At 40.9% G+C, this 25,146-nt stretch overlaps 2 protein-coding genes across 2 annotated transcripts in view; one reads left to right on the plus strand and one right to left on the minus strand.

Annotated features, from left to right (window-relative positions):
• The first annotated feature begins 2,379 nt into the window (after nucleotides 1-2,379).
• CTBS (chitobiase) lies at nucleotides 2,380-14,812 on the plus strand. The gene is made up of 7 exons (XM_043999672.1): nucleotides 2,380-2,625; nucleotides 6,554-6,692; nucleotides 7,739-7,947; nucleotides 9,723-9,894; nucleotides 11,476-11,573; nucleotides 12,473-12,634; nucleotides 14,286-14,812. Exons 1-7 carry the CDS (start codon nucleotides 2,446-2,448, stop codon nucleotides 14,484-14,486), a joined length of 1,161 nt encoding a protein of 386 aa, XP_043855607.1. The 5' UTR covers nucleotides 2,380-2,445; the 3' UTR covers nucleotides 14,487-14,812.
• Nucleotides 14,813-16,521: 1,709 nt separating this feature from the next.
• SPATA1 (spermatogenesis associated 1) overlaps nucleotides 16,522-25,146 on the minus strand; it is a 78,025-nt gene continuing 69,400 nt past the window's right edge. Inside the window, 2 exon segments of the mRNA XM_043962584.1 lie at nucleotides 16,522-16,920; nucleotides 19,251-19,349. Of these exon segments, the coding sequence (XP_043818519.1) occupies nucleotides 16,819-16,920; nucleotides 19,251-19,349 (201 nt within the window). The 3' untranslated portion in view covers nucleotides 16,522-16,818.

Below are 25,146 nucleotides of genomic sequence, written 5' to 3' on the forward strand. Positions count from 1 at the left end.
TTTTCATGCTTGTTCTTGAGCACCCTTTGTCTTCTCTTAATCATTTGTGATCACTGTCCCACCAAACCATCAACATTCATTACCTACTTATAGGCTAGACACTGTGCTAGGCCTTGGAAGATACAAATATAAAAGTGAAAGGGCCTCAACCCTCAACAAACTTATGTTCTGTTCAGGGGATACCACATGTTCATAAGTAAATAGATGTATGGTGTCCCAAAACTCTTAGTGCAGTTTTAAGCTTTAATAGTTTAAAGCAATTAGTCTTAATGAGGTTTTAAGTTTTTAAAGCTTATTGGGAGTTGGGGTATATTAACAAAGGAGGGAATTAGGAAAGATCAATAAAAGGAGGTTGGGACAGCCAGGTGGCACAGTGGATAGAGTGCTAGGCTGGGGGAGTCTGGAAGACTCATCTTCCTGAGTTCAAATTCAGTCTCAATCACATACTAGCTGTGTGACCCTGGGCAAGTCACTTCACCCTGTTTGCCTCAGTTTCCTCACCTGTAAAATGAGCTGGAGAAGGAAATGGCAAACCACTCCAGTGTCTTTGCCAAGAAAACCCCAAATGAGGTCATGAGGAGTCAGACACGACCAAAACAAATAAACAACAACAACATAGAAGGTGATGGCATAGCTGAGCCTTTGGCAGGATCTAGGCTCCATGAATCCTGAAAGGATCTGGAGACAGATTTCATGGGGTTTTGTGGACTTAGATGGGGAAAAATGCCTATTTATGTTTACTAACCTGAAACTGAAACCTAGCATTCCCTTCATTTATTAAAAAAAAAATTCTTCTGAGAAGGGGCATAGGCTGCCCAAAGGGTCTATGACAAAAAAGGGTTAAGAACCTCTGCTTGAGGGGTTCTCAGAGGTGGAGTGATTGGGGATGGGCTTTGGGGGGCCATGTAAAGTATCAAGGTAGGAGATGGAATGTTGCCTAGGGAGAAAAATAGTTCAGTTGGGTTGTGGCAAAGAGTGCAAAAGGAGGAGAAGGAGTGGAATATGGGCTACTTATTACCTGTGTGTATTTGGGTCAGTCATTTAACTTTTCTGGGACTCAGTCAAGATGATCTCTGAGCTGACTCCCAGCTCTAATACCAAACTGTTTGGAGATTAGTTGTGAAATGCAAGTTAGTCATTGTGAGGTTCAAGCTTAAAAATGAGCTCAGAGAAAGAAGACTTGTATATGGACCTGAGAAGGGAGGACTGGACTCTGGTGGGTGGGTGGGTGGGGCCACTTACAAAATAAGCAGGATTTGAATAAGGCAGAGCAGAGGAAGACCAACATTCCAGGTAGAGAGAAATAACATAAACAGGCTGGGAGGCCTCTTAGACAGTGAGGCCAAGTGGGAATTAGCCTGTTGTAATATACTTATGTGTGGATAGTTTACTTTTAAAACAAGCCCTAGATCCTCTTATCTAATGGAAAGAAAGAAACATTTCACTTTACTGGTAAGGAATTTTGGATGGGGATGGGGTCGGGTGAGGAGGGAGTTAAGGGAGTAGGAGGAGGGTAGGAACTGGAACCATCCTGCTCCACATTCTCTGCCGCAATCTCCTGGTCTGGGGTGGCTCCAATCATCTGTGGCTGCTCCAGTTTTTCCGGGTGAGTCGTCCACGCACCTCATCAGGCTTCCTGATTCTTGGGCTGATACGGATGGGCAACGGTCAGAGCAGGCAGAGTCGGCAGGTGCACGGCTCTCTCTAGACCTCACACCTGGCCATTTGTCTATAAGGAGGTGCTCTCAGATGCTTGTTAGCTGGGTTTCACCGCGTTGGCCTCAGTTTCATCATCTGTAACACGAGCTGCAGAAGGAAATGGCAGACCCCTGCAGTGTCTCGGCCAAGAAAACCCCAAAGGGGTCATGGAGAGTCAGCCCCGACTAAACAATAAAACAGGGCTAACAACAGCACCGGCCCGAAGCTGCGGTGAGGCTCCAATGACGCGACAGATGCGGAGAGCCTGGCACCTGGTGAGCGCCCAGATCATCATTAGCCGTTGTTATTATTGTGAATACGCGTCCCAGTCACGACAGCCTGGTACAGACGCCGGCTATTCCGGGCCGGGAGGGCGGTCGCCAGGCTGGCCAGTCCCAGTCACTGAATCCATCAGGAAACATCGATGAGGCGCTCGCCATGTGGCCGGTGCTACAGGGACACAAGGAGGGGCAGGGCCTGCCCGCCAGGAGCTTCCCTTCGCACGGGGAGACCCGCGCATAAGCTACAGAGGGAACCGAGGAGGGTCATGCGGGGCTGCTAGCACGGGAAGGGGAGCTGGGGCGCGCTCTCCCCCACACTCCCCGGACGGGGCGGGGAGGAGAGCCTAAAGGACGGCCGGGGCGGGGCTGGGGCGGGGCGGGGGCGTGGCCGAGTCCCTCGTGACCGTCCCGTCCGCTGCCGGGGTGTTTGCTGAGCTCCGGTGGGGTCTAGAGGAGGAAGAGGAAGATGCCCCGGGAGGAGGAGAGGCCGCAGCTGTGCGGCCTGACCCTGGCCTTGGCCTGGACGCTGCTGCTGCTGAGCCTGCCCCGCGCCGGCCTCGGCGCCGCCCCCGGCCCGCTCACCGAGCCCTGCCCCTGCGAAGACCCGGCGCTGTGCCGGCCAGTGCGAGGCCGCCGCGACTTCGAGGTCAGCGCGGGGTCACGTGCCCCGCGGGGGGAGGGGCGCTCCATCCCGCCCAGACCCCGCCTTACAGAGGGGGAAACTGAGGCCCGGGCTGGAAGGGGCCCCAGAGGCCGCCAAGCCCAGTCCCCACCCCCGCCTTTGGCAGAGGGCGTGTTGAAGGCCTGGTGCCTACTCTCGAAACCAGTCTTTTCAGTCTGGAAATGAAGAAGCTGAGTCCCAGAAAGGGGAAGGGACTAAGGGCAGAAAGGGGCCCCAGGGACCCTGTGGGGGGCCCGGGCTTTCATTTTACAGACACAGCATCCCCGATTAGGGAAGGGACTTTGGAGTGGACACGTTAGGTCATCCAGTCCAGCCTCCTCCTTTCACATAAGAGGAGCCTGAGCCCCAGAGAGAGAAAGGCAATGATCACTCCCACCCCCTGGCTGAATTTGAACCCCGGTCTTGCCACTCCAAGCGCGTTCTCCCTGAGATCGATGGGGTGTTGGCTCAGAAATCCTCTCTAGTCTTTCTCAGCCTTCAGTCCCCACCTCCCCCCACCCCCAATCCCCAGGTGACAGGGGGGAGGGAGTCAGTACCCACTGGTGCTGATTCAGGGGGGCCGGAAAGGGTCAGTCATTTGGATTACGTCATGGGGCTGGTTTGTGTCTTCTCTCTGACAAGCTCCTGCCAACTGGGTTACCCTCCCAAGGAGGACCTGGTGTGGGTGCAGAACTCAGGCGGTCAGTTATAAGGCCCGGCCTCCCTGCCCCCTTCATTTGTCCTAAACTCTCCTAATCTGCTGTCCCAGTCGCCCCCCCCCCCTCCTTACCTCACCCCCGGCTTCATTCCGGCGTAAGCTTGGACAGCTCACCCTACAATCGGATTCCTCGTGTGCCCGGCTCTGGACCGAGACATCTGCCCTCATTGGTTAGGATGTTGATGGACTGGCCAGGCAGCCAGAGGACATTGTAGGGAATGGGTCCAAGGTTCAGGTCCCGGCTTGTGAATCTCAGCTTTGATGGGACCTTGAGTGAGAGACTGGACCCCTCCAGGCCCCCCAAGCCTCCTCATCCATAAAATGGGACCCTTGGACTAGGCCAGCTCCAAAGCCTAGGATCCTAATGTGTGTCTTTCTCTAAAACTCTGGAGGCTTGTACCAGGAATTTGTTATTCTCTCCGTGAGGTTGAGAGGCCAAGTCTGAAGGACAGCCTGGGGTAGAGATGCACTATGGCAGTAATCTAATATGACATTACCCAACATTGATTCTGTCAGTGGGCATTAAAATCACCTGTAAACAAAATTTTTATAACTTGCTTAAGAGACAAGAGTTGGTGAATGTTTAACTATTACTGGAAACACTGTAGTCTGGGAAGCACCGCTTTATTAAATACTAAGTGATCTTGATCTATACTGTCAATTTCCCAGATATCAACTCCTTCTGGGTAACTTTTCCAGGATACTAAAAGGCCACTGACCTGAAAGCACATTTCATTAGTTTAAGCAGCAGTTGCAGGCTTCCTGAAAAGGAATAATTAAAATAAATGAAATTTATGTTTATGGTAAATTACTCTTTCCTCTTATTAGGTTCTTCATTTGAAGCCTTTAGTACCAGAATTAGATTAGATGCTTCTCTTTTGTGTCATCCCTTCTCCTTCCAGGTTAAAATCAAAATCAGGCCATTTTTTAAAAGTTTTGTATTATAAATTATCAGCCATATCTTGTTCAGTTATGGGGACATTTTTACTCCGATTAAGGTGCTATCCCCAGGCTCCATCATGGCCTCGAGCTTTAGACAATCCTGAGTTTTGGTCACCAGAGTAAATACACACACATACATACATACAATATACGTTCGATTAATCAATTATAGCATTTTAAATAATTTTTAAGCTCCAAATAATCTCCTTCCCATTGAGAAGGCAAGCAATATGATATCAATTGGAGTATATACTTTTAGAGAAGGGAGCTCTGTAATTCAGGGGTGAGCCTAGCTGAATAAGGAAAAGCTAGCTGATCACCTGGTTGACCACAGAGCAATAAATTTTTACAGCCAAGCATCCTCAAAGATCTTCCACTGTCAGTGAAAAATTGTGGCCAGTTGAGGGAGTACTCACACCAGGGAAATCATAGATCCTAGAGGTATATATAAATTTAACCACTTAAGTGCATTCCCTGCAACGGACCTTAAAAAATGGTGCACTGTGATAGTTTCATTTAAGTTTGAATTACAATTTCTGTGCCTGTTCTCCTAATTTTCAAAAGGAAAAAAAGAAAGAGAACACACTATGTATGTAGCTTCCTATGGTAAACTTGAGTTCAATTCCTGGGGAAAATCTCGTTAAAAAGTTGCTTACTGAATATCTAGAAAAGGAAGCAATGATTACCAAGAGTCCACACAGCTTCATCCAGAGTGGGTCATGCCACACTAACCTTTATTCCATTTTTTGACAGGGTTATTAAACTAGCAGAACACGGTAGTGAAGGAGGGATGCTATCAGTATAGTTTACCTAGATGTTATCAAAAAATTTGATATTAAGGTTTCTCATACTATTCTAATAGGATAGATGGAAGGATATGAAGTAAATGATAATTCAAACTCAGTAGTCATTAAAGAAAGGGTTCATATGAAATGTGGTAGGTCTTCAGTGCAGTGTCCCTCAGATCTGTGTCTGTTCCTTTATTGTGTAAAGATTTTTATCAATGGCATGGATAAATACAGCATGCTCCTCAAATTGGTGGGAGACACAAACATGGGAGGGAAAGCTAACACACCAGATGACAGAATCCAAAAAGATCTTGGCAAATTAGAACCCTGGATTCAGATTAAATCCTAGAATCACATTAAATCCAACAAGGATAGAGGTAAAGTCTTGAGTCTATGAATTTGATCTTTTGAACTTCTGTAGAGAAAGGCAAAGATGTTAGATAAATTGACTGAAAAACATCTAGGGGTTGAATAGACTGAAAGCTCAATGTTAGTCATTCATGGGATGTAGCAGCCAAAAAAAAAAATCAATTATGGGCTACACTGAGAAAGTCATAACACACCAGAATAAGGAGTTGGTCAATGCTCTGGATTCTATCTTGGTGAGGCATTTGGAGTATTGTGTTTGGTTTGAATAATAAATTACTAAATTTAAATAATAATGTTTATTGATGGTTTTTTATACCACAATTTTAAAAGGACAATGACAAACTGGATCACATAAAGAAGAGCAACCTGTTTAGTAAAGGGCCTTCAGTCTCTGAGACTCAGTGGAAGGGATTGGGAATGCTTAGCCCAGGAAAGAGAAGACTTGGGGGTTGGGAGGTAGAAGTGGAAAGTGGCATGATAATAGTATTTGGAGGGCTGTCCATTGTTCAGTTGAGTAAACAGGGCCAGGCACTGTTGTTTGTGCTTCATTCTCGAAGAGGACCTATGTATGATGTCTAGGTGGTGCTTTGGATAGAGTGCTGGGCTTGAAGTCAGGAATATTCATCTTTGTGAGTTCAAACCTGACTTCCTCATCTGTAAAATGAGGTGGAGAAGGAAATGGCAAACATTCCAGTACCTTTGCCAAGAACACCCCAAATGGGGTCACAGAGAGTCGGATGCGACTGATATGACTGAACTGCTGTTTATGAGACAATAAAGTGTCTTAGGTAAGAAAGAGATGAGACTTGTTCTATTTTGGCCTCAGAAGATAAAACTAGAAGCAACAGGTAGACGTTGCAAAGATGCTCATCTGGACCAGATGATCCTCCACAATTAAACTTGTCCAGAGGTGGAATGGATTACAGTGGGAGGTGGCGGGTTTACCTCCTTGGAGGTCTTTGAGCTGAGGTTAGAACAACAGACTGTTGAGTATGTCACTCTGTGGGATCTTTTTAGGGATGAGTTGAAATAAGTGACTTTCCAAAATCTCTCCCTCTAAATTCTGTCATCTTGCCTTTTCTGTTGTTCTTGACAGGTTTTTGTCTTTGATGTTGGAGGAAAAGCCTGGAAGTCTTATGATTGGTCTCAGATCACAACAGTGGCAGTTTTTGGAAAGTATGACCCTGAACTTTTGTGTTTTGCCCATTCCAGAGGCTCCAGGGTAGTGCTTAAAGGTTAGTGACCAATATTATAGGGACTTGGGGGAGGGGGGTGGTGCATGGGAATCCATAGACAGGCTGTAAGAATCATAAACTGTTTCGACCTTTGGATAACTTTAAAATTTTTTCTCCTTGTGTCTTTAGAAATGTGTCTCACTTCTAGGTTTTCTTTCTTTATTCTTACTCTCTGATGTTTTCAATAATTATAAAAATTCTCCTAGGATACTGTCTGATTCATTTCACAAATTTGAATCCTTTTAAAGGGTTGTGTAACTCATTATATGATCCCAAGCACTGTGACTGTACCTAATTAATATGACAACCTTTGTCTAGGCTCTTAGCCCACAGTTTCTCTGTTTTTAAATTGTGCTTAGTGTCTGGATGGGTTATTTTGTAAATTAATGAGATATAGGCTCTATTCTTTTGGTATATCATTTCCCCATGTGGAGAACTCTCAAAGAGAAATAACTATTCCAGAATATTTGTGGTGTCCTTAAAGGACTTTGATCTCATAAGGTTCTAGAGAGTATAAAACAGATGCCATTAAGAAGTGGAACTACTTTTGGATAAATATATGTTTCTGACTTCCATCAACTGAAGCTGAGTGAAGTGAGCAGAATCAGGAGAACATTGTACAGGGTAACAGTTGCATTGTGTGATGATCAGTTGTGATAGACATAGTTCTTTTCAGCCATGCAATGATCTAAAACAGTGCCAAAGGACTCATGATGGAAAATGTGCTCCCCATCCAGAGAAACAACTGTGGAGTCTGAATGCAGATGGAGGCATCTTATTTTCACTTTTGTTTTTCTTTCTTGTGGTTTTTCCCTTTTGTTCTGATTCTTCTTTCACAACATGACTAATGTGGAAAATGTTTAACATCATTGTGCTGTATAACCCATGTCAGATTGCTTACCATCTTGGGGAGGGGGGAGGGAAGGAGAAAAATTTGGAACTCAAAATCTTACAGAAAAGGATGTTGAAAACTATGTTTACATGGAATAGGGAAAAAATAAAATACTATTAAGAGCAAAATAAGTAAGTATGTATATCTTCCATAGGCGATGTCCCCTTAAAGAATATCATTGAGCCTACTTTGAGAGAAGCCTGGATAATGAAACAACTCAAATTGGCCAAAAACCAACACATGGATGGAATTAATATAGACATAGAACAAGACGTTGAAGAGTCATCCCCTGAATATTACGCCTTGACAGCTTTAGTTAAAGAAACGACAGAAGCCTTCCATCGGGAAATTGAGGGATCACAGGTGAACACAAATCCTATTTTAATTTTTGAAATCCAATAATTACTCAGTCAAGCACAGACAGCCACCCCCTTTTGCAGGGTGATCTATAGAATCTCACCGTTAAAGTCTGACAAAGGAGGAAAGTTATTTTGGTCTGTGAGCAGTGAGAGTAGCAGGGGAAAATAAAGAGATGCCAGGTGCAGGGGCAGGGACATTGTGCCCGAGAGAGTACCAGGTTTGGCATTAGGAAGATCATGGGGGGATCCTGCCTCACATACCTACAAGAGGTGTTACCTGGCTGCATTTCTTGGAGATAAAAACTGGCTATGCTGCTTCCCTCACAAAATTGTCATGAGGTGAAATGAAAGGTGATCCAAGAAGCACATTTTTAGGCAAACCTTAAAACCTTATGTATGTGATGGTGATGATTGTTGTTGTTGATACCATGGCCAACTTATTTGTCAATGCACGTCAGAACCCTACCTGAGCTTAATGCCCCATAGGCGTCATTATGTACCAAGTGTTGATGGGACCCACTCTAGTGACGTTATTGCTGTTTTAAGGTTATCTCCTCCCTCACTGCACTGTCAACAACACCCAACTCAACTACAGCACCATCATAAACACTTTAGCAAGCCCCTGATATGGGCAAGGCCTGCTGGGGCCTATAAAGTATTGTGTCTTCTCCCTAAGGAGTTTACAGTTTGGTTGGGGGAATAGGACACACACTTTAAAATGTAACTAGGAATGCCAGGTAGATGAATGGGGCAAAGTCCTAAATATCAGAGCAAGTCATCCTTTCTATGCCCAGGATGCTCCAGTCTCATATTCAAGTTGAACCTTGAAGAAAAAATGGGTTTAAGTAAACTGAGTAGGAGGGGTGAAGTTCTAAGTGGAGGAAAACAGTATAACTGCCATAAAAATCACCGGCATTTCTGTAGTACTTTAAGGTTTGCTGGGAGCTTCAGAGATAGTATCTCACAACCACCCTGGGGGGTAGGAGCTATTATTATCCCCATTTCACACGAGGAAACTGAGGCAGACAGGTGAAGTGACTTGCCTGTGGTCACATAGCTAGTCTTCCTGACTCCACGTCCAGGACTCTGTGCACTATACCACCTAGAACTTGTGAACAAAGGCCTAGAGGTAGAAATACACTAATACACAGAGTACTGTGGGCAAGCCACTAACATTGGCTTGCACTGTGGGATTAGGTAGAGAGGTTGAGAGTGGAAGATTAGGTTAGATTAGGGGGAATTTACAACCCTGAGGATTTTTGGATCAGGACAGTGACTTCTCATAAAGCAGTATTTTAGGAGGGTTGTTACATAACTGTGTAGAATGTTGTGGAGTGGGGAGAGATTCCTAGCCTGGGGGCATCTGGTATCTCCACAGACTGTCAGCCCAAGGGCAGGACTATATGGTTTCCTCCTGGCTAGGTCATACTTTCCATGTCCGGGGTGCTCCAGTCTTGGACTGAAGTTGAACCATAAAAAAAGAACAGCTCTAAGTAAATAGTTGGTTGAAGTACATACTTTGTACTTAGTAAATGTTGAATGGAAGGGAATTGACCAAGGGGATGAAGTCACAGATCAAACTAGGAGACTTTCCCAAAAGTGACTTCTGACAATCTTATGAGGAAGATGCATCTTAAAAACACTGCTTTTCAGTTAATTTCTCATGAACAGTCTGATTTGAAACCTGAACTACATGTTGTAATTGTAAACTTCCTAGCAGGACAAGGGAATGTGCAGACCGGATCCTTTGCTGGGCTCATGTGTGTTTCTTGCCGACAGGTCACTTTTGATGTTGCTTGGTCTCCAAAGTGCATAGACAAGAGATGCTACGATTATAAAGGAATTGCAGACTCCTGTGATTTCCTCTTTGTGATGTCTTATGATGAACAAAGTCAGATCTGGACAGAGTGCATCGCAGCAGCCAATGCTCCCTATAACCAAACCTTAATGGGTAAGGATCTAGGAAAAGGTTACTCACCACCAATATTATTCCCAGTGCTTCAGATGCTGAGGGATCTTTTGGATTTTCTGATTCATCTGCATGTCCTTTCCATGTTAGTGCTTTCTCCAAATAGGTAGGCTGCTTTTTGCTATAAAATTTGTTAACTACCACATTGTCCTGAATGGGGACTGCTCCCTTTGCCCTTAAAATAAGATGATTTCAGATATTAAAGCTTTAATTGCACTAAGACTTTTGGGACACCTGTACAAGGTTAGGGACTATGTCTCCTCTCCCTTATAGCATAGCACTTTGTACATTCTGGTAACTTGGGAAATAATTGTTGAATAGAAACTGAATTGGCTTAAAATATAAAATTAGAGAATATTGTATTGGTAGTACACATAGTATTCAACCTGGCAAATAACCAAGTAATGGTCTAATTTCAAAAAAAGTATCACCTACACATATGAACAGAATTATATTTAGAATAGATATTTGGAGTATGCATGTTTTGGGCAGGTTCTGTGAATGAGTTGAATGGGCAGCAAATGGTGAAATGTTGTTAGTTTGATTTTCTAAGTGTAAAATCCATTTTAGTCATCTCATAAATTTGTTACCAAATCACTTCATTGGAGTTTGAACAAATTAGTAAAGTGGGGATAGTAGAACGTCTCAGTTAATTTTGAAAGCTGACAAGGGGCTTGAATAAGGCTCCCCGGAGGAGGTACTTATGGATGAGAAATCAACAGGGGAAAAGAAGGAGACATGCCCAGCTTAGGCAACACTGAGCAAAAGCCTGGAGAATCCAGTTTGTCTTGTTTGGCCGGAGGAGAGGCAGATTCATTTATCTTTCTCATGACACTATAGAAATCAGAGCCCAAGGGGGCCATCTACTAGTGGTCATCTAGTCCAGTCCCCTCATGGACAGATGAGGACACTGAGCCCAAACTAGAGGAAAGGACGTAGGTGAAGTTGCACAAGAAGCAAGCTGATGTGCAAGCCCGGACCTTCTGGTTGTAATTCTAAGGTTTTTCCCCATACCAGGTAGCCTTTCATTGGAAGTCTGCTGCTAGGCAAGAAGGGAATTGGTAATTCAAAGACTTAAGCTGTTCACACTCACATACACACACATTTATAAATTGGATGGGGCCTAGATTCACAATGAGATCATTTCCCAAAGATTCAGCTTACTAGCCTGATTGTGATACTTGAGAATGAAGACTACCAGAAGATGATGTCTTACAATTTGGTGGACAGGGTTTGTGTGCTTTCCTGGAATGTTTTATTCTTCTCAGCACATGTGTATTTTAGTTTATTTAAGTCAGTAGCCTGCAGTTTTTTGAGTAGACTAATGAAATTTAATCTCGTTTTAATGAACTTTTCTATTCAAAGAGAAGTTTTTTTAAAAAAAATGAGACAAGAAGGAATTGATCATTATTATGTAACTACATCTAAAAGGTCATATTAGACAAATACAGTATTATTAATTTACATATACAGTACCTCTTTTGACATCCTTAGGTTTGGAGAACTCATGGTTATAATGTCAAGATAGCATGGGTTTTATTGTGTCTTTTTCTTTTTAATTAGGATATGAAAGCTATCTCAAGATGAACATTGACCCTAAGAAACTTGTAATGGGTGTTCCCTGGTACGGCTATGACTATCCTTGTCTGAATTTATCTGAGGTAAGAGGAGTTCATTTCATATCAATTCCAAGTCATACTTCTTTCTATTCATACTGTCTCCTTTTTCTGTGTGCTTTCTTTCACAAAAAAAGTAAATAAAATTCAATGACTTTTCCACATAGGGTTTTAAACTGAGTAGTCTGAGTTTCTAGAGAACAGATCATGGCATCAGGTTTTTTACAAATCACCTGCACAAGGAGAAGGTTGGAGGAGGCTTGCTTAGACAGCTTGTCTGACAAAGATCTAGGGGTTTTGGTAGATTGCAAGGTCAGTAGACCTTGTGATATGGTAGCCAAATAAAACTAATTGATCATGTATTACATTAAGGGAGACAGAGATCCCAGAAATAAGGTGATGGTCCCGTTGTACCCTGCCCTGTTCAAACCATATCTGAGATAGTTTGTTCATTTCCAGATGCTCAGATGTTTAGGAAAGATATGGTTAAGCTAGAGGGCATCCAACATGAAGGGGAACTAAGATCAATTAGTCATTCACTAAACATTTATTAAGCCCCTGCTGTTTGTTGGGCATTGCACTAAGCATAGAGGAGATTTCCTCCCCGCAAAAAAAGTAAAAGAGCTTTAAGTTCACTTTATATGAGTATTGGTTGAAGGAACTGGAGTTGTTTGACCTAGAAAAGACTCAGAGGGGACATGTGAGTTGTTTTCAGTTCTGTGAAGAGAGAGTAGACTGGTTCTGCCAAGAGGCAGATTTAGGCAACTGTGTGTAAGTGGCATGGACCCTTGGGATCTATTCAGTTTCATTTTGGGGGGAAAAGAGTTGAAATACCAATTACATCTACCCCTAGACTCAGTATCAATCAGATTTCCAGGCTTATCTTTCTGGGAACTTCTATGGAGTTCAGAGTGATGAATGCTCAGGCTCTTGCTCATCATCAGGATCACATCTGCACCCTTCCCAAAGTGCCTTTCCGTGGAGCGCCATGTAGTGATGCTGCAGGCCGCCAGGTGACCTATAAAGCCATCATGGGTCAAGTGAGTAGTTCCATTTCTGGGAGCCAGTGGAACACTCAACAGCAAGCCCCTTATTATAATTACAAGGTGAGACATTTTAAGTCAGTAAACGTTATTTCTTAGAGTGTGTGTATGTGTGAGAATTTACAGGACATTTACATCAGTTATTTTAGTAGATGAAACATGATATCCATCTTCTTAAAGACACTAGAATCGAACTCTGGGCAAAAGAGGACTTTCAATTTCTTTGCTTAATAATTCAAGCTATTTGAAATAATAAAAAGACACTAAACATTATGATATTTGTCATTTTAAATGATGATCAAAAATTTATAGATCTTAGCTGCAATTGCTAGCCTTTTCTAATTGGCATAAAAGGGGCTGTCTTTGGACAGAACTGTTTCCATTAAGTTCCTCATTTGTACGTTGTTGGTTTTTTAACCCTTTAATCCCTTACTGTGCTTTTGCTTCATAGTATCAAATAGCTTCAGAGTTTCAGCTTGAATCTTGGTCAGATTCAAAGGAAGAAAAATTAAAGTTTTGCTTTTTAATCTACAGAATTAAGCTTTTTCCCTTTTAGTCATAAATTTTGCATATTGATTTATGATCTAATATCCAATATATGTGTATGTAAATATTTAAATGAATATAATTTATATATACACAAATATTCACAAATATATAGAAATAAATATTTCTATACATATGATATTAATACTTCTATAAATATTTTATGTAAAGCATATATATAATATGATTTTGTGATTTCTAAGGATTTTTAATCCTTAATATAAAGTATGGAACAATTCCACATAAATACAATCCAGGGTATGCTAAAGTGGTGCTGCTTTTTCTTTCAGCCATACCAGAAATTAGCATCCAAATGCATATTGTTCTCTAATTGTAGGAGGCTGTATACTTTATTCCTGTGCTACTGCAGATATTAAAAACATTGGGAAACACTTTTTCTTTTTGAAATTGCTTTTGAAGATACTTTACTAGATACCTACCATAGTCCCCTCCTCAAAACAAACAAACAACTAGTAGTCTCATTATTTTCCAATCAAAACCATCTTTCCTTGGTCTTCCCTTTCATTCTTAGCAATAATCTTTCTCTGCCCTACATATTTGGGGTAGCTAGGTGATGCAGTAGACAGCACTGGCCCTGAAGTTGGGAGGATCTGAGTTCAAATCTCACCTTAGACACTTAGTAGCTTTGTGACCCTGGGCAAGTCACTTAACCCCAATTGCCTTAAACATCTGGGACTATCTCCAGTGTTCTTGATGTATATCTCGCCACTGGACCCAGATGGCACTGGAGAAGAGAGTGAGGCTGGTGACTTTGCATAGCCCTGTCTCACTTAAATACGATTCACTGCAAGTCCTTTTTGAGAATGAAGGACAACAACATCACCCATATTTGAACCAGAAGCCTGAGAAGCTCTGAGACCCTGCTGGTGTTAAAAGGCGCTAAGAGATCCTGGTGGGGGCTGGGCAAAGTGGGAAAGGTGTCCCAGAGCCCCATTGAGGGAAATGGGAATGAGGAGGGGAAAATGTAGAGGTCCTTTGTGGACCATGTGTAATGACTGAAAGTTTGAATGACTGCCCATTAACAATGGTAGAACCACAAAATAACAGACCCTCTGATGATGGTGCCTTCTCTTTGGGTATTTAAAAAATGGAATTTGGTTTTATCTGTGACTTTATTTTGATGTTCCATATTTCTGTATTTGTGTAGGATGCTGATGGCCATTTTCACCAGGTGTGGTACGACAATCCAAAGAGCATTTCTTTAAAGGCAGCATTTGTAAGGGATTATGGTTTACGGGGCATTGGGATGTGGAATGGAAACTGTCTTGACTACTCTGGGGATGCAGTAGCCAAACAGCAAACTGAAGACATGTGGAGGGCTTTAAAGGTAAATGGGGAAAAGGACTAATGAAAAAATGCTGCTTAAGTATACAGTTCAAGAAGTCATTCTGTTTGCAGTTATACATCTTATTTCTTGAAAAGATAAATATATTCATTATGTTTTCTTTCCAAATATTTCTGTTCTGTTCTGAAACATTTTAATATTTGGTGTACTAATAGAACTAATTGGATTGTCAGCTTAATGCCTTTAAGTTGCTTTTCAAACATATATTTTGATAATTTAAGAAACACAAAAGTTGAGAGATGAGTCTATCTTTCAGTATGAAATAATCTTCTTTATTTTATAAGATGTTTTATCTGTCACTTAATAAACCGTTATTTTCATAATTTTATTATGTTCATGTCTTTTGTCCATGATATTAACATGTATGCTTACATATTTATAAACTATGCAAAAAGCTCTAAAACTTGTAAAGGGAAACCTAGTTTGCTTAGGACAAATTAAAAAAAAAAACAACACCTATTCTCTGAAAAGCAATTGATTCTGTAATTTTATTTGTCCAACAAACCTAATATTAAAATTGAGATCGATTGTCTTCTCCTTAGGGCCAATGCACTGTAAAAGGGAGGATGGGATATTGGCTCAGTGATTCTTCTCCCAAAGTAACACCTCAGTGCCCTGTGAGATTTGCTTTTGCTTCATCCCAACCTCTAGACAAGTGATTCTAAGATAGAAGATATTAGAGTTGGCCTAGGGAATTTAAAAAGAAAATCTTTTAGACTAGTATGGTAGTGTTTCCTAAATTTTCAGCTAAATTATGCTTTTGAGACAGATATTTTCAAGAAGAATTTTATTATTATTAAATTTACTATAGGGATAACTTAGTGGATAATCTGATATTATTCTTATGCTATTCTTGATGAAACAATTCTCCTAAGATCCTTTTCTGTGCATCTTTAATTTATTCATCAACAACCTTATTGCTTAGTTTTTTTTATAAATTTACAATATTTTCCCACGTTGGGATTTTGCTTTTAATTTTAACCTCATGACATTGGTTTATGAAGTGATGTTTCTCTTTCTAAAATACAGTAGTAGTTTAATGTTTTGAACTTTCCTAAAGCTTTAGCCAGGTTTCACTTCACTTTCTGCTTTTTCATATGGCAAATTATAAAGACAACAGCATTATGTCAAACTTATTATTTACATTTTTATAGCACTGGCTGTATTACTGTCTAGGGATATTACAAACCTGTTCTTTTGAACCTTGGACTCACATAAATCTAGTCTTTCTTAACTGTTTTTTGTGTGTTTTTTTTCCTGTAAATCAGAATAAAGCAGATAAAATTTGACCATCCTTTCTGAGCCTAGGTCATATGTAAGATCTCTGCTTCCAATTTACATGGTTGCTTATGGCAGAGGACCTGGAGCATCCAATCAAAAGGATGATGTTTCATATTCTATTTTCAATTACCGATGGTTTCTATGCTTCTAAAATATGTTAATAAGGCAGTTCTTGGATACTAATCCCAGGAGTTTCCTCTGAGTGCTCCAAATGGTAAACTCAATTTCCTGAGTCTTAGATTCTTAGGCTGCTGTTTAGTTAAAATAAAAGTATTATTCTTTTAATTATCAAGGTTACATTAAAAAAATCAATGCAGCCTTTTGTACCAAGACATGGTGGTTTGCTAAGACTAATAATGGACCTTTATTCTTAACTCTAGATGAATTATTTTTAAACCCAGCAATTTAATAATGAAATACTTTACTGTAAAATGAAGTCCAGTCATCTTGAAATACTCAAAAATAACTAAATAATCCCCTGAACAAATTACTTGACTTTTCACTGCCCTTTCTCTCTCTTCCTTCTTTCTCTTTCTCTTTTCTTTCTTCCTTTCTTCCTTCCTTCCTTCCTTTTCTTTCTTTCCCTTTCCTTTCCTTTCCTTTCCTTTCCTTTCCTTTCCTTTCCTTTCCTTTCCTTTCCTTTCCTTTCCTTTCCTTTCCTTTCCTTTCCTTTCCTTTCCTTTCCTTTCCTTTCCTTTCCTTTCCTTTCCTTTCCTTTCCTTTCCTTTCCTTTCCTTTCCTTTCCTTTCTTTTCCTTTCCTTCTCTCTCTCTTCCTTTCTTTTTCTTTCTCTTTTACCAAAGCTACTCTCAAAATTCATCTCCCAACTTGTCAAGGGGGTGTGATCTGTCTTAGTGGAAGGAATACCCACTCTGACAAAATCACAGATCCTCATAGTATTGAAGTATATTCTGCTTGAAATTTCATGAGTTACTTTATAAACTCAGTATGAAAAATAAAGGAATAGAAACACAAGGCTTATAAAGAAACACTGGCAAGAACAATGGATGGACAGTCTTCAAATAAGTCTAAAGAGTTGGAAAACTAAGACAGTTCTAAGTAAATACATTTGATTGTGAGCTTAAAGATGCCTTCATTTTCTTCTGTTCCAGTTCCATTTTTAATGTTCGTATGTCTGAAATTGCTTGTTTTCTCATCTGCAAAGAAGAATTGGAAACTGTAAAGGAAGGCTCCCAGATGAAATCTGGGCTGACATGATTTTAAGTACCTTTCAAAGATTAATTAAATCCCACATTGGTATTCTGAAGACAATCACAATAGTCATGCAATACAGTAGCTTCCATAATTAAGTAGCAGTTCCAATGGCCTTCTGTGTTCTCATCCCCTAATACACACCATTGACCTCTGTCTACTGCCTTTAGCTTCCAGGGGAAAAGAACTAGGTAGTTGAACAGCAAAATTTTACTATGATATTCATAGCTAGTTTTAGGCTTCACATGGCATAAAGAAATAATATTACATTTTACTAAAAAAAAAAATTTTACTCCCACAATGAAAGACCAGATACCAATTTTTTTATATTCTGTGCTCAAATTCCAAATTGAGATTTCACTAAATGACAATCTTATTATAATAATAATAATAATAATAATAATAATAAACATCCAATATTTAGATAAAGCTTGAAAGTTGATGGAATGATTTACATATGTTATCTCCTGCCCATTTAACATACCAGAAGGTAAGGATTTGTCATTGGAATTTACACTGGAATAAACGACCCCGAGTCCTATTGGAATGCTTTTTCTTGCCATAGAGATGGCATCCTCTAAGGCCCTGTCAGTTGATCAGAAGCTTGGGCTAGTACCACCATGTTGGAGAGGGTTCAAGTGTTGGCTTGGTGGTGAATACCGTCTAGTCAGAAGACCAGCCTTAGACAATTTAGAAACTAATTGCCAGGTTGGCCACGAGATGATAATCAATTTTTTCCCTCAACAAGTCCTGAAAAGAGGAGCTTTGATCTGCATCATGGAGGGAATATCCCCAAACCAGTGAAACCAGTAAAGTAATACAATGTTACTTAAAACTAGATAAAAAACACCTTTATTGTGGGGCTGCTACAAAGATCTTTATAAATAAATTTCTTGCTGAATCAATTTGGATTGTGGCTCATAATTATTTAAACTTTGAATTTCCCAAAGTACTTTGCTCACATTCTCCCCCATGAGGTACATGGTAGAAGTATTATCTGCATTTTACAGATGAAGAAACTGATGCTCACAGTGGTTGTGACTCGTCCTTTAGTGAGGCAGTATTGTATAGTAGATAGAGTGTCAGACTTATTAGAAAGTGTCCTTACTACCTGTGTGACCATGTGCAAGTCACGTAAGCCTTCTGAGTCTTAGTTTATTCATTGTAAAATGCAGATAATACAAGTATTACCTAGTTCACAGGGTAATTATGAGGCTCAAATGAAAATATCATATTTGGGCATTCTGTGAGTAAAAATCAGCCAAGATCTGAACCCAGGCCTTTTGACCCGAGGGCCAGTGCCCTCTTCCATACCACAGTGCATTTCATAATATTACAGCTGAACTCAGGCCAGATATTTATGGTTAAAATATTTATCTTCACTGGATGACCTCACTAGTCATGGTGATTGACAAATCATTGATTTGACCATATGAGTCAGTACTGATTCTAAAGAAAGCCCCGCGGCGAGAAAATCTAAGAAAAAAAAGGTGTTTTCTTGCCAGTTATATCCTGATACACATATGCCAGGATGAACTGGTTTGGGGTAACATCAAATAGAGACAAGTGTACCCTCATGTTCGGGGGTAGCTGGGTAGAGCACTAAGTCTGGAGTCTGGAAGACCTGAGTTCGAATCCAGCCTCAGATACTTCCTAGCTCTGTGACCCTGGGCAAGTCACTTCACCCTGTTGGCCTCAGTTTCCGCATCTGTAAAAACAGCCGGAGAAGGAAATGGCACTGCCGTGTCTTTGCCAAGACAATCCCAGATGAGGTCACAAAGAGTCCAATACAACTGAAACAACTGAACAACAACAAACACATGCTCAGTCCCTGCACTACTAGTCCTTGTTTTAATATTATATTTTTTAATTCTTTGGAGAGTGGTGAACTAAGTATGGTATACGTGACAATTCGATCTTGTGCGCTCAGAATAAGTCCCAAATCTCTACTTGGTAAAATTCCCCATGCAGAGTATGCTACAAACTTAAAAGTAGTAAAACTGCATTTCTTAAGGGAAAATAAAAGTCCTGCAGCTCGGAAGTTTCACTAACTAAGATGGGCTTTCTGCCTCAGTCTCTGCTAAATAGTGAGCTTTGACTGCTAGACTTTGATCTTTTTGGCCCCAAACTCCCCAAAATCAGCACTTGTTTGTTGGGGAAGAGTGAATCTTGCTAGATCACAAGATAATCAACCCTAAGTATCCTCATATTCTTATAATACAAAGCATGAAAATGTTTTAAGGAATTATTTATACTATGAATAAAACAAAATTACCTTAATTTCTATCATTAGTTTCATTTTGTCAGTGTCCAGTTTTCTTTTCAGTTGGTCGATTGCATGCTGTACTTCAGTGATCTGGATTATAAGATTATTCTGTGAAATAGACAAACACGCACATCTTTACTTATCCCAGAATCACAGAATTTAGAGCTAGAAAGGAACCTTTAGAGTCATTTAGCCCAGCCTTCCTCATTTACAGGCAAAGACAGGCTTAGAGATATCAAATAATTTGCCCAACATGCGAGTACAATGTGTCTATATGAATGACTCTTATTTATAATTAGTTGCTACAATCCTTGACAACTCTTATAATGCTCCTGTTGTCTCTGATTTTGGAATTCCTCCACATGTCCCACGGAACAGCTCACTTCCCTCTTTTTTTCTTCTTTGTTGCCAAAGTTAATACTATCTCCTCAAAAGAAATTGCATCTAAATTAATATTTGGGGTCATTTTTCAGGATTATTTCCATTGTTGACATGTAACAACATCTGATGTGATATGATGTATAAGTAAAAATGTCCACCAAGCCCTTAAATATGTGATTGGAATTCAGAGAAAATTCAGTTCTTGATATCTGGATTTGGGAATTGTCAACACAGATGATAATTGAAGTTAGGAGAGTTGATGAATCCTTACAGGGAGAACAGGGTAAAGAACTGAGGCTTGTGGAACACTGACATTTAAGTAGTAGTAGTAGCAGCCAGTAAAGAAGTGGAAAAGTGTTGGGGAAAAAAGTTTTAAGAGGAAGTGGTTGGTTAAGCTATCAAATGCTTGAGAAAGATCCAAAAGAATAAAGCCTGGGAAAGGCCATTTTATTTAACAAGTAGGAAGTCACTGACCTTTCTGAGGAAAGTTTCAGTTGCAGGGACATAAATCATATTCAATATAAATTACTAATTACGAATCACGTAGCTTTTTGTATAGTCTGAGATAAAATAACTAAAATAACTAATCAAGTAAATATGAAGCACCGTACTACCGGAAAACCTGCCACTGACCGTCACAGATTTTCAAGGACCTAAAATGTTGCTTACTGCCCTTAACAATTCTCCAAGACTAAACTAAGTTGAAGATAAATTGGCAACCTACATCCTTGGTGGGTATCTCCTATGTAGATGAAATCACAAAGCCTGACTAAAAAAATAACCCAAACCATAAGACATATGTAGCCATGAACTCTGTCTCTAGTTCTCTGTGTTAATTGGGATGTTCAACATTGAATCAAGCAGTTGAAAACAAAGTGATAAGATTTCTTAGGGAAAACTAGTAGTAGAGTCAAAGTCAGCAGACTTCATTGTTAGGACAGGGGGAAGTCTTTTGGGTTTTTGTTGTTGTTGGGTTTTGTTTTGTTTTTTGTGGGGCAATGAGGGTTAAGTGACTTGCCCAGGATCACACAGCTAGTAAGTGTCAAGTGTCTGAGGTCGGATTTGAACTCAGGTCCCCCCGAATCCAGGGCTGGTGCTTTATCCACTGTGCTACCTAGCTGCCCCCAAGTCTTTTGTTTTAAAGGGGAAAAGACAACTATGAGGAAAGTTGAGTGGAAATGTATGCCGAACTCTATCTTTTAAGCAATTATACAAGTGGGAAGCCTTGCTGTTCAGAAGTGCTAGGTGCCATAGGTTTTGTTTTTCAGTCACGTCTGACTCATTGTGACCCCATGGAACATAGCACACCAGGCCCTTCTATCCTCCCAGAGTCTGTTCAGGCTCATGCGCATTGCTTCCATGACACTCTCTATCCATCTCACCCTCTGCTATATCCTTGTCTTTTTGCCTTCAGTCCTTCCCAACATCAGGGTCTTTCCCACTGAGTCTCATCTTCTTGTTATGTGGCCAAAGTATTTAAGCCCCAGCTTCAGTATTTGCCCTCCCATTGAATAGTCGAAATTAATTTCTTTCAGTATTGACTGATTTGATCTCCTCACTGTCCAAGGGACTCTCAGAAGTCCTCTCCGGCACCACGATTCAAAAGCATTGATTCTGTAGCACTCAGCTTTTTGTATAGTCCAACTAACACCCATACATTGCTACTGGAAATATGTGGGGATATAATAATCAAGGCATCACAACTGAACTAACGGATGGCAATGTGTTCTGATCTTAGGTAACTTATCTGGAAAGAAATAGATTCCTAAGTTCTAACCTTGCAAACCCAAATTATAAAGCTATTATGAATGGAATTGTGCAGGAGTGGGCAGAAAGCTGGTCTTGGAGTCAGGAGGACCTGAATTCTAGTTCTGCCTCTTCATTCATACTACTTGGGTTAATACAGGCAAGTCTTTTAACCTCTCGGTGAAAAACTCTACATTACAGTTATCCACTAGTATTAGGAGAGGAGGCTTCCTCGTCAGGGTGTTCCCTACATCAATAAAATCACAGGTGTAAGCTAAAAAAGAAGGATTACCAAAATTAAAGCATCCAAAGGACTAATCATGAAATTGGATTGTACCACAAGAGAAAATGTAAGTGTTCTGGTTCAAGCTAATCAAAGTCAACAACTATTAATTAAGCACCTACTACATGCAGGTCACTGTGAAGATTCAGAGGACACAAGGGGGAAAATGATCCCGTCTCTGAAGGGCCTCCATTCTGCTGGGTGGAGTATAAGATAGAAGCCAGTGGCGCCCAATCCCTTACGGTGTTTTGCGGAGGTAGAGGGCACTTTTTGCTGGGGTAAACAAGGCAGGTTTCACATAGGAGACATTCCTTGAGTTGAGCCTTGAAGGAAAAGGGTTTTAACAGGCAGAGATAGGGAAGGAAGCCCAGGAATAAAGCATGGCCCTTGTGAATGCAGAGATGGGAGAAGATATCCATCAGCCCGGAACCTTGCCGATAAATGGAAGGAATGTGACCCAAGGCTGTAAAGGCAGACTGTGGCCACACTAAATCCCAGACTAAGGGGTCTGAATTTTATTCCATGGACAACAGGGAGGCCTGGGAGGTACTCGACTGGGAGTCACAGAGTTGTGCCTGTGTCCTAGGAAATGACTGACAGCTGTGCTAAGCCAGTATGGGGGGGGGGTAGTTATCAAGCTGCTCATTTAGTTGTCTCCTAAACACTTTTTAAAGGAGAATGACCATAAGGTTTGGGGACCATTTCCCCCTTGGTTCTATTGCTTTTTCTCCTGTATTCAGGATTCCTCCTCAGTGTGCAGGCCCTGTACCAAGGCAGGTGCTGGAGCCCATGCAGGAAAGGTATGGGCACAAAACCTGAATCATTTGGGGAAGGAAACCGTGTCAAACCAATAGTGTGAGCTCCCTGATGAGGCACTTTGTGGAGCCTGATCTGCCAGCTTCATTTCATGCCTGTACATGAGTGACTTCAGAACATTTCCTGGCTTCTAACCCCAACTCTCTTCTTGGGATTGTTTGCTTATTACACTTAACCTTCCTTGCACTTCCTTGTCTGTCTTAAACCTGACTCTGTATTACTGTTCTAGACTTAGACTGCTAAGATGGTGAATGTGCCCAGGTCATGATGCCTTGTCAATTCTCAAAGGGACTCACACCATCCAACCTGGATGCACTCACCATCTGAGACTGGCACTTCTGGCTATTAATCTTAGATCACCCGGATAAATTACACTAGTCCCTAGTCTTCACTAAGCTTTATTTAATGGAGGATATAACCTGGTGGACATCTGCTATAGGGAATGGATGGAAAGTGTCCTTACAGACAAAATCGAGGTAATCTGGACATTGGCTCATCCACTTTGGACTGTGAGATCCTCCCACTACCTTTCAATAGTTTATAAATACCAGACATGCTTATCCAGAGTGTCATCATTTATCCAGAAGACATCTTCATATACAAGTCAAAGCCTGGAAAGCATGTGCAGTTAGTTGTTCAAGGATGAAGCTGCCACAAGACCGACCATTTTAAAGCCAAACTAAAAAAATATTAGGAAAAAAGAGCCAAATTTAAGAAAATAAAAGCCAAAACTCGAAAAAATTCCAACAGAATAAATTAGGAATTCTTGGGCCATATTGCATTGAGACGGAGCTGCAGAAATCCTAATGCTAATCAGGGGCGCTGACCAATGAGTCACAGAATCACTGAGGTGGAAGGTACCTCAGGTCCTCTAAGATCGCTTCTCTCTGCACAAAAGCTGTCTCTACAATGGAACAGATAAGTGATCAATTAGCCTTTGATTGCTATCCTTCAGTGCTGAATCCCACTCTGCTTTTACTCAGCCCTAAATTGTTAGGGAGCTTTACGTCAGACCTAACTCTGCCTCGGCAATTTTCAATCAATTCACCAAGATTTTATTAAATGCCTACAATGCGCCGGGCACTTTGCTAGGTGCCACAGATGCTGTTTTTCAGTCATGTCTGATTTTTAGTGAGCCCGTGAACCATCGCCCTTCTATCCTCCCAGAGTCTGTGGGAGCTCATGTGCATTGCTTCCATGACACTCTCCATCCTTCTCACCCATTGCTAAACCCTTCTCTTTTGTCTTTAATGCTTCCCAAAATCAGGGTCTTTTCCATTGAGTCCCATCTTTTCATTACGTGGCCAAAGTATTTAAGCTTCAGCTTCAGTATTTGACCTTTCAGTAGATAGTCTCAATTAATTTCTTTCAGTCTTGGCTGATTTGATCTCCTCGCTGTCCAAGGGACTCTCAGAAGTCTTTTCCAGCACCACAATTCAAAAGCATTGATTCTGCAGCACTCAGCTTTACTTACAGTCCAACTAACCCCCATACATTACTACTGGAAAAAGGCATAGTTTTAATTATACAGACCTTTGTCCTCAAGGTGATGTCTCTGCTTCTCAGGATGCTGTCCAGATTTGCTAACAGCTTTCCTCCCAAGGAGTAAACATCTTTTAATTTCGTGGCTGCAGTCACCATCTACGGTGATCTTTGAGCCCAAGAATGCAAAATCTGATACTACTTCCATTTCTTCTCCCTCGTTTGCCAGGGAATGATGAGACCAGTCGCCACAGTCTTACTTTCGTTTGTTTGTTTTGTTTTAATGTTAAGCTTCAAGCCATAGAGACAGGGTGGTACAAAAGTTATGAAGGTGGGGGGGGGGCTAAGGTTTTAATAACTTTTTGAAAATTATTTTTCTTTATTTCCTATATATACTTACACACATGTATATATATATATATATATACTGTATAAGATGCTATGGTTTTGTAAATTAAAAACAAAAAGTAAAGGTATTATTAAATATTGAAACCCCTTCATGACTTCATCTCTTTTGGCCAACCCTACACAAAGGCAAAAACAAAACAATTCCTCCCATGAAGGAGCTTATATCCTCCTGGAAGTCTGGTTCCCACATACTGCTCATTCCCACATACTGCTGCCCCCTAGAGCCCAAAATAACAAATCCATTCCTCAGCCACACAATGTCTCTTCGAATGCTTGAAGACAGTGAGCATGTCCCTCTGAATCTTCTCTAGGTTTAATATCCCTAGTTCCTTCAACTGATCCTTATACTGTCTAATGTCAAGGCTTGGTCACCTTCACGTGGATGCTCCACACTTAGGAATGACCTCTATAAAATACAATACCCAGAACTGAACACAATAATGTCCAAACTATGCCTGGCATTTCTCTTCATCTCTATCACAAACTCTAGGATGGAATGAGTGGTCACGGTCACTTCTTTACAAGGTTCCCATCATTTCTACTGCTTCTGTTAGTTCTTCCAGAATAGAGTTTCTCCTCAGCAATTCCTCTATCTTTCAAAGGAAGATATTGTTTTTAAGGGAACTGAGAAATTTTTAGCTGCTCTGCCTTAGCCAGAGATCCAGTGGATGGCCAGAAAATTGAAGCCCTAATTCCCTACTAATACACATCTCCACATTAGGCTTTTAATTTTGTTTTTCAAACTCACCTATACTCTGCCTTGCTTGTCCATAGTAGATTCTGATAATA

This window comes from Dromiciops gliroides, chromosome 4 (assembly GCF_019393635.1).
Source record: "Dromiciops gliroides isolate mDroGli1 chromosome 4, mDroGli1.pri, whole genome shotgun sequence".
NCBI lineage: Eukaryota > Metazoa > Chordata > Mammalia > Microbiotheria > Microbiotheriidae > Dromiciops > Dromiciops gliroides.

Excerpts from the sequence above, each read along its gene's own strand:
- CTBS (XM_043999672.1), top strand. The coding sequence starts at position 2,446 with ATGCCCCGGGAGGAGGAGAGGCCGCAGCTGTGCGGCCTGACCCTGGCC. Across the intron at positions 2,626-6,553 it reads GAGGCCGCCGCGACTTCGAG|GTTTTTGTCTTTGATGTTGG; the intron begins GTCAGCGCGGGG and ends TGTTCTTGACAG. Across the intron at positions 9,895-11,475 it reads CTATAACCAAACCTTAATGG|GATATGAAAGCTATCTCAAG; the intron begins GTAAGGATCTAG and ends CTTTTTAATTAG.